We start from the raw sequence: 20215 nt of genomic DNA, 5'->3' as shown, positions 1-20215 counted from the left end.
TGAGGAACTGGCCACCAATTCTTCCTGGTCACCGGCACTGGTTGCCTGTGTGAGAATCTGCTCGATGCTCAGCAGATCTCGCTTTGAGAAGATGCTCCACATTTGTTCCTTTCTCAGGCCGCTTCAGTGACGTTCAAGGATTCACTGAAACACTGTTGGGGCAGATAACTTTCCTGTGGTTACGCATGAAGTTGAGTTAATCCAGCCAAGCCTGGGCCCTCGGGATGATGGATGCCCAGTTAACCCAGCTGCTGCAGGGGTGGAAGGTATCACTGGCGGCCACAGAAGAAACCAAAGCTGTCTGGCTGGACCAGTAACACACTCAGCCCCTTGACACAAGCAAAAGGCCTGCCCTGGCCAGCCAAGTTTATCCACCACACAGGCCTAGCGTTCATTTACGGGGGCGTCACAGCTCACCCACGAGGCAGCTAAGAGGCATCAGGAGACCGCTTCTGCCTGTTGCATTCTTGGGAATAACCTGGTGACTTCAGTTTTATGCAGCTGAGAAAATCTGAAGTCCACGTGGGCTGTGTAGAAAACCACACAGGTATCTTTCAAGCCACATACAGAGCACGCAACTTGAGGTGAACCCAAATACATCCTCCTTCACCATCGGCTTTCTGTAATCAAGGCTTTTTAGAACATCAAGTCCAACCCCTAGTTCTAATTCAGGGGTGCTTGTTGGCTTCTCCTGAGACACTGATTTGATTAGTGGCATTCCATGGAACTACAGACATGAGATGTTGAGCTTACCAGTGTTATGATTTATTTCAGGATTCTGAAATGGGGAACGCACCTATCAAAGGCACGCTGGAGGCTGCGAGATTCTGAGAAAGCATTTCACACACATAAATGGCACACGCAAGGAAACAATTTGCTGATGGTTACAGTGCCGAAGCTGGGGACCATCCCATTGTGCTCTCCACCCTCACGGAGCGATGGCCCCACGGGAAACCGCTGGGATTAGATGATCCTGCATTTGGACACCCATACGCCGCCTCATTTATCTACCTGTGACAGGGACAGTGCTGGAAGAGAATCAAAGATGACAAATTGTTTCTGGTTTTAAAGGAGCTGTTCAGGCTGGGTGTACTCCCAGGGGGAACCAGGTTTCATGCCAGCAGCCATCACTTCATTCTGTTATGAGGCCACATTTTGGCAAACACCAACCGGCAGATGATTGCTGTCTCCTTTCACCAGCGGATTTAAAGACACTTGCTCTGAAAGCCTGAAATCCAGCCATTCTGAAGATGTGTACAGCACAGAGCAGACCTGCCCACACACTGCTGTGAGGCAGGATGGCAGGCATTAGACAAGAGTTCCAGATGAGAGGGATTTTTTTCCCCACGTTGAGGCAGACAGATAACAGGGGAATGATTCTGTAGGATTCCACAGCAGAGATACCATATCAGCAAATGACTCTGGGAAAGACTGACTTGTGTAAGATAAGGAGATAAAAATTCCTAGGACACTGGCCACTGGAATCTGCTTTTGTGGATACAGACCTCCCTCCACCCCAAGCTTCCAACTTCCGTGGGGGCAGGGAGAAGGCACACTGGAGTTTCAAGTTGGTTTCAAGACCCGAGCATAACCTGAGTCCTCCACCATGCCTCTCCCTACAGCCGCTGGTCCAGCCAAGGCTGGGCATCATTCTGGCTGTGACCCGTCTTCCTTCTTTCCAGCTGATGCTTCCTCTCTGGGAATTGACCATATAATTCATGGTTGATACACTCAATCCTCTGGAGGTGAACGTTCCTCAGCCCATCCACTTCGCGTTTCTTCTCCACCATGTGCCGGAATTCGCAAGGCTGGGGAAGTGCTTCGCTACGCTTACATATACAGATGCCAGGTGCCTATTCTAAGCATTGTGCTGGTATCTACTCATTTTATCCTCCTGACAGTCTTTGAGACGGGTACTAATATTATCCTCATTTTGTAGATGGGGAAACTGAGGCACAGAGAGATTTGAGGCTTCGGCTGAAGGTCACCTAGCTGGTCAGTGGCAGAGCCACAGTCACGCCCAGACAGCTTGGCTTCAGGCTCTGGCTGGCGCTAACCCCTTGCTGCTACCTTTCCAATACAACCCGCCTTCAAACACAGCAGCTGAAGCCCACGTGGGTCCTGGTTAGGCCAGGCCTTTCTCCTTCCCAGGCCTCTGGATTCAGTGGATGCCCGGAGCTGGAGCACAGAGCCTGCAATGTGAAAAGACACAGGCTCATCTCCAATCCCCCTGACTGGTTTCAAAGTTCAGGCCAGACGTCCAAACGCTTATTCTGTGTTTGTTTGTTTTCAACATTCCACCATGATGCCCCCAGATGCTTCACAGACGGTCTCTCTGTTCTCCTTCCTTAGGCGAGCATCTGGACCCCTCCCCGCACACCTCCCACCTCTGGCAACACTCCTGCTGCCAGGGACTGATGTTCCCTGCCTCACCTCATTATACACTTCAGCTGAAAACTCCTATTTTCCACGTGGCAGCGAGGAGTATTTATAGCACAAGTCACATGCCAAGGTGTTCTCAAGTTTATCATTTGGAATAATAACCTTGGAGCACAGTCACCATGCCCATTCCACAGATGGGTAAGGAGAAGTGGGAGGTCACAGCAAGGTTTCCAAGGAGTCCTAAACTGCCAGGTCTCTTGAGCCACTTCTGTACAATCCTCTCTCCAGATTGCTTTCTCTCATCTTCCTGTTTAACAAACTTATCGAAGGCCTGGGAATGAGAGATGCTGTCAAGATCAAGTCGTACTGTATCTGTGTCTGCACTCCAGTTCCCAGAATACTAACGAGCAACTCTAAGGTCCAGTGGCAGGAACGTCAATGCTTAGCTTTCTGCCAAAACCCATTCTCATTAGTAGGCTTACATGCATGAAAGACATATGTGGAGTTTTCAGTCTGCACAATTCTCTCATCACCCGTTATAACTAATCAGAATGCTGAGCGGATTTATTCGCGTGCAGAACGCAACCCACCGCCTTCAGCGTCTGCTGAAATGACCGTAACCTTCTTCTGATGGAATCTTCAGGCCAAGAAATAAAAGGTAGATCATAACCTTATAGGCAGACTGAATAACAGTCTTTCAGAGTCATCACTGTAAGACTGTTTTTCAAATACTTATTAAAGAAAGCTCAGATCCCAGGTGAAAGAGATACGAGAGAGCCAGAGGAGGTGTTCGTTGCCCGGAGCCTGGAATTAGAAACTACAAAGGTTGGAAGTTTCATAAAGGTGAATTTGCCTCCGATCGTGGACACACTATTCGGTGGCTGCTGTGCATTTTTTTTCACTGGGGTCTCTGTTCAGGGCAAATGCCCTGGGGTGAGAGTCAGGAGTCCTGAGGACTAGTCCCGGCTGTGCCCCTATCGGCTGTGTGACGTTAGGAAAGTCGCTAAACTTCTTTGAGCTCCCAAATCTGGGGAGCCAGCCCCCAGCAGTCTACCTTACTGAATTGTTACTCAAATCAAAATGAACACGCTATGAGAGAGTGCTTCGTAAAGACGCTGTAGATATTTCTAAAGATATATGATCACCCTCCAAAGGCGGTAGTGAGAACAGAAGTCTCTCATCTCTGTTTTCAAAGGAATCACCTTCTAGACATACTGCTGAGAAGTGGCATTTGGGAGTGCGACCGCAGAAGACCGTCTACGTCACAGGATTCAAAAGCAGGCAAGAGCTCACTGTTTCACTCGTTCACCATCTCTGCTTACGTTCGCCCTTGAGTCCTTATCTCACCATCCAGTGCAATACTTGGAGTACTTAACGAGCACACAGTGGGTACTCATACATGTGAGACAAACCAAAGAATGCTAGTCTAAAGATTTCAGTCCCTCTGGTGCAGAAAGGTCGTCCATGGGAAAGAAACTGGGGGGATTTCTGGGAGCCTGAGTCTAGGGTAACCAGCCAACTTGGACTTGGATTTCTGGGACAAACTGCTCACTTGACCTGAGCTTCATATTTGAATATCCATTTTGCCTCCTCTCAGCTGGCAGGGAATAAAGTATGTGAACTAAGGGAAGTCTGGTGGAAAGCATGTGTGCCTCTGAGTTCCCAAAGAGTTTATCCCTAGAGATTTATAGCCTGGGCATTTCCCCTCTCCTTTTGCCCCTATTAGTTTCAATTTCCCTAGCTGACACCATCCTTTCACTGTCAGGAATCCAACAGACTCACACCCCTTCTATTTTTCCTGCATCACATTATCACCTCTAAGATAGATCCCTGATCCCTGTTGGTGGCTTCCTGCCACTAGCTAAATCTCCCACCTAACAGCTCAAGGCATTTGGTGCAAAACTGCAGCCTTCAGCAGGGCTTGGACCTGGAGCTGTTGGGCTTGCCCTGTGCAACATTCACCAGCAACACACGTGTGCTGCAGAACTGCCATCTGGATCGAGCACTGACTGGTGCACACAGCAGGGAAATGACATTTTGGGCCACTGAGGAGATGTGATCGGTGGGGATTTCCCCTTTAAAAACTTACAGCAAAAGCCTGCCTGAGACTATTCAGTATTCATAAGTGGAAAGCAGAGATGGCGTTTCTGTTCCGCCAAAAGCAATAGCTATTTATCATAGCAAATGACTGAAATAGTTATACGTACAATGCTTTACTCAGTGCTGTAAATTACGGTATACAGAAGATTAAACTTAAGCCTAACGCTACCCTTGAGCTTCAACAGCTGAGTCCTATAAATGGGTACCCGTTAAGAAGAGAGAACCTTTTTCCTGGTTACTGTTTAAAAGTGTATCTCTATTAAAAGCTTGTCTTAGCCATAAATTACCAGGAAGCCTGCCCCTGGCCCCAAGCAAGCTCTTCCTCGGGGCACTGACTCACAGAGTCACATCTAAATGACACAGTGACAAGCCTGAGAGTCAAAGCATGTGCTGTGCTGACCTCCAGTGGGATGGAGGTAAGAGGGACTTCGCATGGGTCTGAACGAGCACTTACTTCTGGCTCTGGGCCAGGAGAGGGGTGGGAGGGCTCTGCAGGGCCTTAAGGAGATCTTCAAAATTGAAATGATCCTGAACGCCATCAATCTAAAGAAAATGCTTCTTCTGGAATCTGCTGTTTCGTGAAGTATCAAGGAACCTTGACCTGGAGCCGAAGCCCCACTTTTTTTTTTTTTTTTTTTTTGTGGTACGTGGGCCTCTCACTGCTGTGGCCTCTCCCGCTGTGGAGCACAGGCTCCGGACGCGCAGGCTCAGCGGCCATGGCTCACGGGCCCAGCCGCTCTGCGGCATGTGGGATCTTCCCGGACCGGGGCATGAATCCGTGTCCCCCTGCATCGGCAGACAGACTCTCAACCACTGCGCCACCAGGGAAGTCCCGAAGCCCCACTTTTAACTAACTACATTTTATTCTCCAAGCACTTGCTCCTCAAAGTGTGGTCCATGGACCAAAAGCGCCAGCATCACCCGGGAGCATGTTAGAAACACAAACCTGCTGAATTCAAATCTGCATTTTAGCAAGAAACCCCCAGGGGGCTTATATGCACATTAAATTTGGGGCATCAAGGGATAAGTAAGCAGGTGTTAACAGGGAGGAACCCCTTGATTTTCACACTGGAAATCATTACAAGTGACAAACAGGATTTATGGGAACAGGTCCTAAGACTGGGCTGTATGATTCTGAGCTCTCTTTTGTCCAATCCTACTTCAGAACATTTTCAGGAACTTGAAAGGTTTTTATGAGCTGGGAATGAATGTATTACTCTGAACTAGAGATATGACCCGAATCACCCCAGGGTGTAAAACAGAGTGAATTAGCAAAAAGTTCATGCTTTGTAAATCAATCATAATCCTCTTGGGAATCAGGAGGCTGAGAACGGATGGCAATGTTTTGAGCCAGGATTTCAATTCTTTGTTGTAATTACCAGTTGACTTTAAGTGGAATATGTATGTAAAAATCTATGTTGTTTGAGAAGATAGAGATCCTGAAAAACCGTATTCTTTATGAGAAAAAATTATTGTTCAGTATACATGTTAAAAACTTAATGCACTAAATAAATAGATAGATTTAAATAGACAGGTAAAGAAATAAAATAAAATCTATTGTGGCCAAGCTAGCAGAGGGAAAAATGGCAAGACGGTTAAGAAAACTGCTAATTTAAGGGAAGGCAGGAAAGGAGAACAAAAACAAATAAAATGCAAGGTACACAGAATGCAAATTAAAAGACAGAGCTAAGTCCAAATATATAAAGTAATCACAATAAATGTAAATGGATAAAACTCACCTATTAAAAGACACTATCAGATTGGACTTTTAAAAAAGCCAGCTATATACTACTTACAAGAGAGACACATAAAACAAAATGACACAGAAAGGTTGAAAATAAAAGACTGGAAAGAGATAAGGCAAATACACATTGACCAAAAGAAAATTAGGTGGCAATGTTAATCAGATAAAATAGGACCTAAGGCAAAAGCATTAATAGGGACGAAGACTCCACCACTAAAATGACATGAGTCATAAACTTACATGTATCCAATAGCACAGCCTGAAAATTGTACTGCAAAAGGTGTTAGAATTTCAGGAGAGACTGACACACAACCATCATAGTAGACTTAAAACTCCCTTCTCAGAAACTATAGACCAAGCGGACAAAAATGGTGAGGATAAATAGGATTTGAATAACAAAATAAACAATTAATATATGGAACCCTGCACATAAAAGAGAGATTATACAAGTTTTCTAATAACATATGACACATTGAAAAGAAAAAAGCATGATCACAAAGGAGATATCCTAAGTTATAAAACAGGTAACATAACTTTCCCTGGCCATCACAAATGAAATTAGAAATCAAAAATAAAACAAGAGTAAGGCCCCCCGTCACCACCCTTTACATTTGGAAACTAAAACTACACTCCTTAATTACTAATTGGCAATGATGTGATTTTTTTTTTTTTCTATGTGTGGCCTAGTTGCTATGGGACCAGGTTAATTTATATGACATTTGTCATGGGTATCACCAGAAACAGGAAACTCCCCAAGCCATTATAGCTTCATTATTTTGTACTTTGAACTAAATTCTACCCCAAAGGGAAGGTGAAGTACCTGACTCCAGGAAGAAAAGAAGGGGTGTGCGTGGGTTAACTACAACCTAGTCGTACAGCACCAGAAGCTGCGGTTGGCTCATTCCCCAGACTGTGCCCTATTCTATCACACTATACCCATCTCTTGCTGCTAGCCACTACTGGCTGGACGCAGAGACTGTCCTAGCAGTGCTCTAGTCACCTGGGCAAAGGTGCCATTCAACTGATGTGGCATCCTACAATCAGTAGGGTCCTGGAACAGAGCAAATTCTGTAGTTAACAGTTTTACATAGGACCCTCTGTCTGCTTGTTCACAGGGCGAAGCACTTCTTAAAAATGATTGCGGAATGCTGCACAGGAGACACACAAGAAAAATATAGGTCCATGTGTCCCTGGGGTAGAAAGCAGGCCCCCTGAGAAATCCCCCCAAATCAATCCCAAACCAACCACTTCCTCTGGACTGTGCTGCCAGTTCAACACAATTCCAGTGCTGGCTGAATAATGAAAGAAATATTAAAAAGAAAAACACCAAACAACCTAAAAAGAATAGAATGCAGGATGGGGTGACACTGATCAAATTGCATTGATGATAGGTCTGCAAGTTCTGTGGGCCAGCAGGGGCGGGGGAGATGGAGCAGTAAGAAAATAAAAGAGAGGACCAGAGCTCTTCTGCCTGTGCCATGGACACCTGTGGTGGTCAAAACAGTCCTGTGGTTCCCTGGCTCACAAACAAGCCACAGAGTTGGGGCAGCTCTCAGGGGACCACTCCCCCTGCCCTGGGCCTCCTCACTGGTCTCTCAATCCTTCTCAAACATCACCAACACTGCCCCCCATCAAAGAGTACCCTAGGCAGAGGTGTGTCGTCAGCACAGAGGCTTCCCACCAACTACCCCTTCGGGTGAGTGTCACAGTGGTAAGCACATGACATGGGCAGCTGAAAAAGTGGCACAAGAATTTTCAGAGCTGCTGTCCAGGTCCTTCCCCTTTCAACGCTCCAGTGACTTAATTCATACACACCTGGAGAGAATGCCGCCATCAGACGATGCCCTAGAGCTGACTGTCATGCAGGTCACTGAGTCAGGGGTCAGTCGGGGCTGGTGTTAATGGGACCTCACTGCTGGGGACTGGGCAGCAGGGCTCCTGATGGGGGTGGCTTGTTTGAGAGGGATACCTACGGGGTGGGGACAGCCACTTAGCGAGACGAGTGGAAAATCGTAGCCACCCCACCAGGGAAGCCATACTCATCTGAGAAAAATGCATCTCTGGAGAAGCCTCAGGAATTTGAAGAAATAATTCCTGGGAGAGAAAAGCAAAGCATCTACGATGCTAATAAACAAGCAAGTAACAGGGTTAGTCAGAAACCAACCCTTAGACAGAAATCCATAGTTCCAGTTTTGTAAAACAAAGACCAGAGTTGCTTTCTCTGGAAAAAAAAAAAAAAGATTATTCATTCCACGTGAAGTAAGATTCATCATAGTGAAATTGTTTACTTATTTTTTCATCATTTACTCCCCTCGATTTACATTTTCCCCTGGATGTATTTATTTCCCACGTGTCTCCTACACAGCAATTCCCCAACATGCACTCATTTTTCAGTAGTGCCTGGCCCCATGAAAGACCAAAGGAAAGGCCTTGGGCAAGCTCTTCACTACAGGATTTCCTCAATTCCAGTATGCCACCGATGGTAAGAGGCCACATCAACTTAACAGCACCTTTTCCAGAAGGGAAAAAAAAAAAACCCTGCCATAGTAAATATACACATGATATGGGAAGAAGCACTTGGACTTTAGAAACAATAGGGCTGGGAACCTTCTTTAGAGACTCCCTGCCCCCCCCCCCAGCCCCAAGGTGAGCCTCATATGTGACACTTTGGGAGGGAACTCTCAGTGACCCCAGGCAAAGCACTCAGAATCAGCTCCCGGAGCGAATACTCCAGATGCTCTTCCAAAACGAAAATTGTGATGGTGGAGTGGCAGTTTGGATGGGAGCTGGGCTCTACATTAGGGCGCGAGGTGAAAAGGATGGATGATCAAGCCCACCCTTGAAAACCCTTCCACTCATAAAGTACGGTAGATATGGTTTGGGGATAGTGGGCTCTCTTCATGGCCAGTTTCTCCTCCAGGATTGGAAACGAGCTTTGTTTCTCTGCTTGGACACCAGACGAAGGAGTGGGCTTGTATGTGGCACTGCACTATTAATCCAAAAAAGTCCATTATTATTATCATCATCATCATCACCATCACCCAGTGCACATGGTTGAACTCTGATAAATTCAGAGCGATGGGACTCCAAATCGAAAGAGGCGCATTTTTGTTTTTTACTGCAAGACCTCTGAGTGCTTTGATGGACTGACAACTGCCGAGAACTTCCAGAGGGTCATCTGGCATGCGGTCTTTCCCAAGCATGTGTGTGCCCCCAAACTCCAGCTCTCAGAGCACAGATGCACTACTATGGGGAGGGAACGCTGCTTCGGAAACCCTGTTCTGCTCATTGCTTCGGATGGGGACAATGCCAAGATGACCTTTTGAATCAGTGCTGGCAACATTCTTCGCTCGCATTTAAATAAAGCGATGGCTGTTCCCCTAATTTTTCTCGGTTGATACAGCTCCGAGGAATGGAAGGGAGCAGCCCATACGGCGAGGACAAGCCAGTGATGAGTCAGAAGCCGGGGGTCATGTTACAGTGTCAGCCTTCCAGAACTCAGCTGCGGTCAGGGATCAAAGGAGCAGCCTCACCAGTGCTCAGGGAGGAAGGACGGTCCCCCTGCATCAACCTCTCCAACTGCACCTGAACACAGACAGTCACTCTCTTTGAAGGAGCAACATCTTCTAAACGAATGTCCTCGCTTACCCATGGAATGTGGCTTACTCACAACTGGGAAGCCAATTTCCTCCCATGCTCATTTTGTCCCTCCTTTCTTCCAAGATTCATTTTTTAAAAAGTGTATTGAGCACCAATAGTAGATCCAGCATTCATCGTGTTAACTCAGGGAACACAATGGTGAGCACGATGACACGGCTCCTTGAAACTCCTAGTCTGGTGGGGGGGCGGTGTCTGTGCGTGCGCATGCGCATGCAACAGGGGTGGATAAGTAAATGAGCATTTGCAATGGCTGTCATATATGCGAATCTTGGTAAAGTGGGGAGTGCCAAAAGCACTTGAATTGGGGTTGGAAGAGTCCTTCTGTCTCCCTGTCTGTGCCCCAAGTCAGGAAATGTGCTCCAGGCTGGGACTCAGGGATGCAAAAGACACAGCCTCAGCGCTTGGGAGCTCAGTACCTAGTGCTCACAGGTGACTGCTGCACAGTGATCGGTACCATAGGACGGGGGGGATGCAGGGGGCACAGGGACCAGCTGACAATTTAGTCGGGTGGTAGCTGAGCTCAGCAGAAATGTAGAAAAACACTTAGGGTGTTGCTAGCCTAAAAAGAGGTCTATCAGTGATGTAAAAATGAAGTCATCTGTACTTGGAAAAAAAAATCCAAAGACATTAAAATGGCTATTGTCAAGGTCAACAGCAGCCTTTAGTGGCAACTAGCGACCTCTTCTCTTTTCTCCTCTCACTCAACCGCTTGGCATTTGACTGGCTCTACAAAACACTTTCTTCTCTTGGCTCCCATGTTGTCATCTTCTGCTGCTTTTCCTACCAGGTCACTGGCCATTCCCCTTCTAACTAACCCTAAATGTTGACCTCTCCCTTTTCCACCTCAATCCACCAGCAAATGTTGTCAGCTACATTTCCAAAATAGATCTCAAGTTTATCCTTTGTTATCCACCTTCAGAGCTATGCATCAGTCCCTATGAGGTCTCCCAGGCTCCAAGCAGCCAGAGTGACCTTCTAAAAACACAAACCAGATGATGTCTTTCCCTCACACAGGGTCCTCCCGTGTCTTCTCACCACACCTGGAATGAAGCCCGAACTTTGGGCTCTGCCCTACAGGGCTCTACAGTAGTGGTCCCCCCCACCTCTCTGAAGCCCTCAAACACACCTCACCTGGTGTGCTCTACCTACAGCTCAATCACATTATTGTTTATCAATACATTATTTAACCTACCAGAACACAGGCTTCAAGAAACCCAGACTCCTTTTTTTTTTTTTTTTTTTGTGGTACGCGGGCCTTTCATTATTGTGGCCTCTCCCGTTGTGGAGCACAGGCTCCGGAAGCGCAGGCTCAGCGGCCATGGCTCACGGGCCCAGCCGCTCCGCGGCATGTGGGATCCTCCCGGACCGGGGCACGAACCTGTGTCCCCTGCATCGGCAGGCGGACTCTCAACCACTGCGCCACCAGGGAAGCCCTAGGAACTCACACTCTTATTTGTCTCATTCACCACTGTATCTGCAGCATTAGAACAATGCCTAGCATACAGTAGGTGCTCAATAAATATTTTTAAAATAAATTAACGAATCAAAGCTATGTGACTCTGGAGAATGTAATCCAAGAGATTCAGCCTTCAAGAAACAGGCTTGAATGAGATTATAACTGTAAGTTTTTTTTTTTCAATTAAAGATGAATTCAATAATACTAAAGTAAAAAAAATGCTAAAGTTATGAAGATCCTCTTAATCTATCTCTAAATTTGAGCTGAGCCGTTATATATGTTTTTTTTTTTTTTTTTTTTTGGCCATGCCGCGTGGCATGTGGGATCTTAGCTCCCCCGACCAGGATTGAACCCGCGCCCCCTACAGTGGAAGCACGGAGTCTTAACCCTTAACCACTGAACCACCAGGGAAGTCCTTGGTTTGTTTACTTGTAAAATTTTACCTGGTTTACAGAAACTTGCAAGAAAAGGGAATTCCATTGAATTTAGAGGAAACCATCTACTGTTTGACGGGCGGAGCGTCTCATGGATCTGCTCATTTGCTGGAGATGAACAAGAAGCTAAAGACAGAACTGATGGTGGTACCCACTCCACCTCTTCTGCAAGCTTGCTTCTTTTTACTTTTTGATATTTAAAGGTCTATGCAAATGCTGTGGCTCTCAAAACATGGACTGTAACTGATTTATTCCTCCTTTCTGAATTCCCTCAAAATTGTGCCCAAGTTCTTTACCTAAGCCAACGAGCAGACAAGATCAGTGGCATAGGTTAGAAAGATGAGAAAGAAACAGGGAGCTCAGGTGCCCCCAAGCACTGCATTTAGTCTCCAGCATCCTACAGGGGACCAAAACAACCTTTCTGTATGGAAGTGTAGTTACACTGCTGCCGGGAGTTTGAGATCCAAAACATTGAACCAGTACAGTGGTTAAAGTGATCTAGAGTCAGACATAGATTGGAACCTTGGTTCTGCCACTTACATCAGCCTGATTTTGAAGAAATTTCCTAAATCCTCTGAGTCTCCCTGTCCTTGGCTGTGAGATGAGAATACTATGACCACAGCACCTTAGGGTGGCAATAGGATTAAATAACAAAAATCTTAGCATATATAAGTGCTCAATAAGTACATTAGCTTTATTGTTGGCTTTGGTATTTTTGTCTGCCATTAGCAGAGAAAAAAGAAAAGCCAGGGTTTGGGACCAGGTCAGCCTGCTATGTTCTAGACACACCTTTAATTCTAATTAGAGCAGCGCTAAGTTCAAAATACAAACATGTGAAGTGGAGCAAAATGTGGTCCCACTTTATTGTAGATTCTTTCAGTTGTGATGCTTGATTTAAGGCAGAACCATTTGTTAGTCCGTGATTTTTTTCCTTAGGGATCTTCTTATTATAGGGATTTCCTTAGGATCTCTAGTATGACTGCACTTTACCAGGGACAATGGAAAGATGAAATAAGAAGAAAGAACAGCAGACATTGTTTCTGATCGTAAGGAACCCGAAAGATATATCAAGCCAAGAGTTAATTCTGGATCAGGGATCCATTCATCAAATTAAGGTTAAAAAAGAATCCCACTAACAAAATCAAGTTTGCACAGATTCACTCATTCTTGCCAAGTCTTATTAGTTAATACTGTCAGACTTGACAAAGAATATGTTTGATGAGACCAATTTACTTTAATTATTTTATACGTCTCTGGTATAAATAATCTAGTCTCATAAAAGACAACCCACAATAACAACAACAGAAATTTAATCTCAACAAACGAATTCAACTTAATTGACCAAAAACTCCAGCCCTGCTCTGTGGCAATCTACACTTTCAGAAAGGAAGTTCTGGCAGGATAATTAGCCGGTGATGATACCCGGGAAGCCCAGGGGCACTGGCATTGGGAGGGACGGACTTTCTCTAGGGCTCAGAAGCACAAATGGTTTGTTTCCTGCTCAACTAGAGGTCACCCAGAGATAGACAAAATAAAAAGAACAATTGCAGGAAACCTTGGAACCTCGTTAATGAGGCTTCCATGTGTGGCACTGCTGGGCTCTGCTGCTCTGGGTACCCACCCAGCATCGGCATCTGGATGTGGACGGGAGGGCTGGAGGTAACAACCTCCAGCAGCCGGTTGCTGTCACTCATTTATTTTGCAGCCCAGCCCCTCTGCTTCAGCTCACAGTTCATTAAATTCTACTGCATCACCATCAACATGCAAAATAGCTACTTGAAGGGCATTCAAAAATATAATCAGAAAAGGGAATAAAAAGCCCTCTCTGAGAGAGAGGGACAAAAATTAATCCTCTCTTGTCTACTGAGTGACAACTAGGTTCTTTGGTTCTAACATGTATATTATTTAAGTAGCAGTGACATCCAATGATTATCTCTGTCTGATGGATGGGGTGTGGGGCTGTATAGTTCTCTGCTTGGAGGGTAAGCACCAAATGTTGCTGAAAAATTCTGAAGGATCTGTGTATATGGATAGGTTATTTCTTTTGCCATTTTTTCCCCTTTTTTGATTTTCAGGTGGGGAGGACTGAGACTTTATGGACTTCTGCAACATATCTTGTTTTATGCTTTGAATATGACTGTGATGGGGAAATTATCCTGATGACCCGTGCACACACACTCACTTGAATGTGGAGAAAAACTTAAATACAGAAAAGCACAAAATATGATAGGACAAATGGAGGTGTTATATTTTATGGCAGTGGTTTTCAACTGGGGGCAATTTTGTCACCTAGGGGACACTGGCAATTCCTGGAGACAGTTTTCGCTGTCATGACTGGGGGTGGGGGCTGCTACTGACATCCAGTGGATAAAATACAGGGAAGCTGTTCGACATCCTACAACGCACAAGACGCCCCCATAACAGAATTATCCAGCCCCAAATGGTAACAGTGCTGCCGCTGAGAAACTCTTCTTCATGGTAGTTCATTATGTAAATATATTAGAAGATAAGGACAGAAAAAAAATCATACTCCTTTCATTTAGGCAAATCATACAACTCCATAAATGCCCAACCCAATTACAACACCACAGCTTGGATCTACCTATTATTCTTCCCTTTACTTATAATATTTCAAATTGATTAAACGTATGCAACTACTAGAAGTAATAAAAATATGTTTCCATTGCAGGTATCTTGCACCTCCTAGTTTTGAGCTTGCATACAGGCTTGTGGACACAGATGGGAACCCCCCCGCCCCCGCTCCCCCCCCCCCCCCCCCCCCCCCCGCCACACACATGCACACACCACACACAGAGAATTCTTTTCGGAAGATATGGCAATACACTCTCTCTGGGTTGAGGTTGGGACCCACAGCATCGACACAAGAGGAAGAGTCACAAATGTCACCCTCACACTCCATGGTAATCATAAGTGAATATTCTCTGGAAAAGATTTCATTATAAATCTCTGTAGCTTATCACTTGGTTAACAATAGCTTAACTTTTTTTTTTTTCCTAAAGTAAACTTTGTTCCACCACTGTGCTAAGTACTTCCCACGTGCGAGTTCCTTTAATCATCACAACAATCTTACGAGATAAACTACGATCCCATTTTAAGAATAAGGAGACTGAAGCACAGAGAGGCAAAGTAACCTGCCCAAGGTCACACAGCTAATAAATGGAAGAGCTGGGACTTGAATCTAGGCAGACTGACCCCAGGGAGGCTATTCCCAACCACGAGGCTCCTACATCGAGTCAGTGCGTCAAAGCCACAACTTGGGCTGGACAGCTACGAGAGACAGGGGTGCCTGCCGAATGGGATCAGGACGCCCAAGGCAAGGCTTTTTCTGTTTTCCCCTTGTCTACGCCTAAATAACCTCATCAACTAACCTAAGCGACTTTAGAAACAAACCAGTTCCTCAAAATCCTAGATCTCCTGGGTAGAGGTTTAAAAAGTATCCAAAGGGCCCATGTACAGAGGAAACAGACCTAAGGGGCCCACACAGATAGGGTGGCACAGAAAATGGCCTGCAGGGAGCCCCTACCCCTACGTCAAGCAGAGGGTCTCCTGAGCAGTGGGCATGCCTACTTTTTACGTCTCGGACACCAGCTTGGGGCACAAAGTCAGGAGCAACAGGAAAGCAGACAGTGCTGGGAGCGGGGCTTCACATGACCCCCATACGGGGAGGCGGCCAAGGCCAGATGGACCTCGGCAGGGACCCCAGAGAGACACTGGGAGCTTCATGGTGTTTCCAAAGGAGCTGACACTGGGGCCGCATGTGAATGTAAACCATACTCATAAAAGGCAGATCCTCAGAACTCCTGGCAATGTAATCATCTTCAGGCCAACAAGTCCTGCCTCAAGAGTGTGGGAAGCCGAAGATGAATCACAGGCCAGAGTCCACAGGCTGACCTCTGCGCACACATCCCCCGAGACGGAGAGAAACGAAGGCAGGAAGCACTTGACTGAATTGGTTTTCCCATTTTTCATAAGAAACATTCAACTTAATAAAAAATAGCCAAACTTTATTGACAATAATAGCTACCCTTTCTTTATTTCCTTACTATGTGCCAGGAAACTACTTTATCTCTGTTCTTCATAGCAACTCTGCAAGGCAGGAACTATCGCCTTCATTCTAGAGGAAAAGGAGGCTCAGAAAGGTCATGTAATTAGCCCAAGGTCTCACAGCTAGTAACTTGGGTCTGTTTGACTCCAAAATTCATGATTTTTCCACAATGGCTTTCACTGTTTCACATTACTTGTCAACCTCCAAAGTCCTCAGAACCAACTGCCTACACACACACACACACACACACACACGCACACGCGCGCGCACACACACACACACACACACACACACACACACACACACCCTTTTTTCATTTAACTTAACCAGGTCACTGAAATCTTGAAGGCTGCCATGCATCCATCTCTCTGGATATATGATCCCTAAAACCAGGAGCTGAATCACAGGTGCTAAGAACGGGCAAGTTTCCAAGAGAACACAGGTCCAGTCCCCTGTCATTTAAAACGGTGACAAGTCCAGGGTCTAAGGGCTGGGCAAGGCCCAGCTGGGATCTGGCCCCAGGTGTGCTGGACCCTGGGCTGTGTCCCTCCCACCGCACCTCAGCTCTGCTTCCCGGGGCCACGGCCGCGGATGGATGAACGCATTTCTAGGTGCTGGGAATACAGAGCTGGAAAGGTACATCCCTAGTCCTGAGAGGATCCTAGAAGCTGGCGGATGTGCTGAGACAGTCCACAGATAAGTGAAGTGCGCGGCAGAAGGTGGGAGGCATTGGAGAACAGAGTTCTATGGATATGAAGAGGGATGAACCGCGTCCAGCTGCTGGCCATGGGGAGATGGCACGGGGAGAAGAGGAATGAACGCATGCTCTGGGTGTGCCTGCAGGAAGGCGCCTCTGGCCAGTCATTCCGCACCAACAACTCCCCCGAGGCAGGCAGCGCACCGATCTTATGGACCAGGTGGAGAGACAGGAGGCTACCTGCCTGAGATCACGCAGTTAATGAGGGAGTCATGTGAACTGCTTTGCCTGCCTCCAAAGCCCACGTTCTCTCCACTTTAAAACTTCAGATGCTGTTCTGCGGAGCCCTGGCGGGTTGAGAGGCCAGGAGTAGGCCAGGGACCCCAATTTCAACCTCTCTGGCTCTGCTGTGTATCTATATCCGTATTTGGGTTCTACAGATGAGACTCCGTTTGAGAGAAAGCTCTGCTGCTAACAAGATCGAGTTTGAAACCCTGTACTATGATGTGTTACCTGGAAGGCAAGTGGGTCAGGCCTTTGAGTTTGGGCTGGGACAAGAAGGGCATGTGACCCACACTGGGAGGCAGTGAGGGACAATGGCTAGGCAAGCAGGCGAGGCACGCACTTCCCTCTGGAGCGATGCGGCCTGCGTTCAGAATCAGGCTTCACACCTGCTTGGCTTTGCAACCCTGGGCAAGGTGCTCCTAAGCCTTAGCTGCCTCAAGTTCAAAATGGGGGTAACACTGGTACCTACTTCATGGGGGTGTTGAGACGGTCAGGATTACATGTTCAAAGATAAAGAAAGCATATAGCATGGTGCCCGGCACTTAGCACAGTGCCATTCTCGTTAACTTGCTGATTACAGCGAGGCTAGTCATAGGAGGTGAAAGAGCAAAAAAGGAAATACTATGACACTATAGGAGGAATTTTCAGGGCAACTAAGAAATCCTCACTGTTCCCGGAGTGTTGCTCTCGTTCTGAGCTCTGCCTCGTGTTCTCCTGCCCTTGATAAATGCGGGCTGCGCACCCGAAAGACGAGGGAGGCTTAGGGGCCTCCGTCTGCTGAGATGTGGCCACACCCCCATCGCTGCTTGTCAGCTGATTTAGCAAGAAGCTCAATGGAGACGGGGCTTCGGGGGATGAGATCGGTGACCCCAAACCCCCAAACTAATTTACCGCCACTGTTCAGGAGGTGGCCACAAACCCCCTGGCTCTCCCCCTAAGCTCAACTTGCTCTGGCACCAAAAGGCCTAGGACAGAGGGAGGCACGTGTCTCAGCCCGGCCGAGCCCCAGAGGCCTCCTTCGCTGGCTAGATGAGGCCTTGCCTTGGGCGGAATTCTGCAGGGCACAGTGGGGTCCCAGGTCCCTTTTAGGTTCTTGCCGTCAGGGACCCTGCCAGCGAATTAAGTTCCCAGAGGAGGTTGTGACGGCTTATGGGATTTCTGTCTGTCTTGTTCACTGCTGCGCCCCAGTGCCCAGAACAGCAGCACATCCCATGAATGAATGAATGACGATCCCTTCTGGCATCTTCATGAGACAAACAGAAGCAGGGGCCGCGGAGCTTCCACAGTCACCCCCTGACCCAGCAGTTGGGTGGGGTCTTCCTGCCACTGCTCTGCTCTTGACTCCCTCTCCTGTCACCCCAGCTGGTAGCACCACCGCCGGGCCTCTGACAGCCTCCCTGGGAGAGGCTTGACCTTTTCTCTCCTCCGGGGAGAAGGAAGGGTCATAGCTACAGAGCCTCAAGCAAGAAGATCAGCTCGTGCCCAGCGCACGACCTGCTCCTGTGTCATGCTCATTCTGCCAGAAACGAAAACGTTAGAGCTGGAAGCGCCCGCGGAAGTCACCTCTTGTGGAAGAAACGAGGAAACCAAACACTGAGACATGTAGCAAGTAGCCCCAAGTCACAGAGCTGTCTGCCAGGGGGGGCAGGAGACCTGGCCTCTCAACAGAGCTCTTTGTACGGCACTTTCTAGGAGCCTCTATGCCTGTGCAGGTCAGAGAGTCTCAGAAGCCTGGATTCTCTATGTATTATAAACACAAAACACACCTAGAGTTTACACACAGACGCAGGTTCTACATATACATGCAGCTATGTAAATGACATATACGTATATACATATTCATAAGTGACATTAGGATATATATAACTATTCTGTAGTCCCAAATACATTTACTAGAGAGCTCAGATAAGCCCATCTCCTTTTATTTCATACCTGTTTATTACAGGATGGTGATAACTGCAGGGCTGGGGTAAAATAAGAAATCCTGAGTGTGAGAAAGGGGAAGCGTGTAATTTGCAAAAGCGTATTTGATATTATAATTGCTTTTTTTTTTTTTTTTTTTTTTAGGCACAAATTTAACAGTAAAGAAGGGCATTTGGATTTTACGTTCAACAAAAAAGGAGGAGAGTTTAAACCAAAAGACTGGGAACTACTGCTCTGGAACTCAGAGCATATGACAACTTTGGAAATTGGCTGGTCCAACACCCCGTGTGAAGACAGGAAACCTCCACTCAGAGAGGTTAAGTCACTTCCTGTCTCAGATCAGTAGCTGTTTATTTGCTATAGGGGAGCAGCCTCGTGGAGGTTATCTGTTGTAAGTCCACACAGCACCTGCACTGAAGGAGACCAGCATTTGCTGCGGAACAGCTGAAGGGAATTTCTCACTTCAAGGATGTAAAGATACAAAGGGAAAGTGAGTTCCCAAACAGGCCTGGCTTTTTTTTTTTAACAAGGATGATTCTTGGAAGAGGAGAAGCTGAACCTGTGGCTCTGCTACATGCATTTCTCGGGGGGCAGCAGCCCAGTGGTCCCACACGGGACCCAACCCTCCTGTGTGTCCATACAGGGAGACTCCGCCGTGCCCTCTCTCAGGGGGACCCAATGTCAGGTTGCGAGGCTGCAGGAGGGACTGCTCCAGCCACCACTGCCCCTCCCCTTCGTCATCTGCAGAGGCCACCACCCATCTACCTAAACAATGAGAGGCTTTCTCTCTGGTGTCCCGGCAGGACTGAGTGTGTGGGCAGAAGGACTGCAGCTTCTAAGACAGGTAGCCTGGGAGCAGAGGTAGAGCCCCAGGAGGAATTCACCCATAGCCTTGGGCTAAGACAGACCCAGGGCCAGACCACAGGGGACGGTTCCGCCCTGATGTCGGACACTGGCCGGTGAAGGAGTCCACTTACCGCAGTGGGACTGGAAGACCTGCGGCTTGACGACCTGGTTACAGGCACTGCACACCACGAGGTAGAAGTCGTCGTGTGCTGGGTAGTGGCCAAACAAGTGCATATCTGTGGGGGAAAGGAAAACAGGTTGTTTTGAAAAAGCAACCAAGTCTCAGAAGGTGGACGGTTTCTTCTTGGCATTTCCTCGAGGACAGTTTTTCAAACAAGACGCGCAGAAAGCAATCATCTTTACGACAGGGAAAGCAGTTTCTCCTAATGCAGCTCCCTACTCTCAGGGAAGCCCGTGCCTCAGAAAACCCCTCCTTATTTTCCTTGCAAACAGACGGCTACCCCTGTTGGTTTGGTCAGCGAGGTTGGGCTGCCTGGAATCACATGCTACGGGGAGTGACCCTGTTCTGAAAGAGGGCCCTTGGGTTAGCTGGGACCCAACGAGGCTCTAGTCATTTTAGGATGGGGGAGCTCCTCCAAACCCATTTCAGCGTAGGCAGAGC

The 20215-nt window shown here is 47.3% G+C and overlaps 1 protein-coding gene across 5 annotated transcripts in view; it reads right to left on the bottom strand.

Moving 5' to 3' along the window:
- ATXN7L1 (ataxin 7 like 1) overlaps positions 1-20215 on the bottom strand; it is a 239745-nt gene that overhangs the window by 134448 nt on the left and 85082 nt on the right. For all 5 annotated transcript variants that reach the window (XM_067745960.1, XM_067745961.1, XM_067745964.1 and 2 more), the window contains exon 3: positions 19725-19829. In XM_067745960.1, coding sequence (XP_067602061.1) covers positions 19725-19829 — 105 coding nt within the window. The remainder of the gene's footprint in view (positions 1-19724; positions 19830-20215) is intronic.

This window comes from Pseudorca crassidens, chromosome 8 (assembly GCF_039906515.1).
Source record: "Pseudorca crassidens isolate mPseCra1 chromosome 8, mPseCra1.hap1, whole genome shotgun sequence".
In the NCBI taxonomy this organism is placed as follows: Eukaryota; Metazoa; Chordata; class Mammalia; order Artiodactyla; family Delphinidae; genus Pseudorca; species Pseudorca crassidens.
The sequence above is the reverse complement of the archived record's forward strand: the minus strand, read 5'-3'. Positions and strand labels throughout refer to the sequence as shown.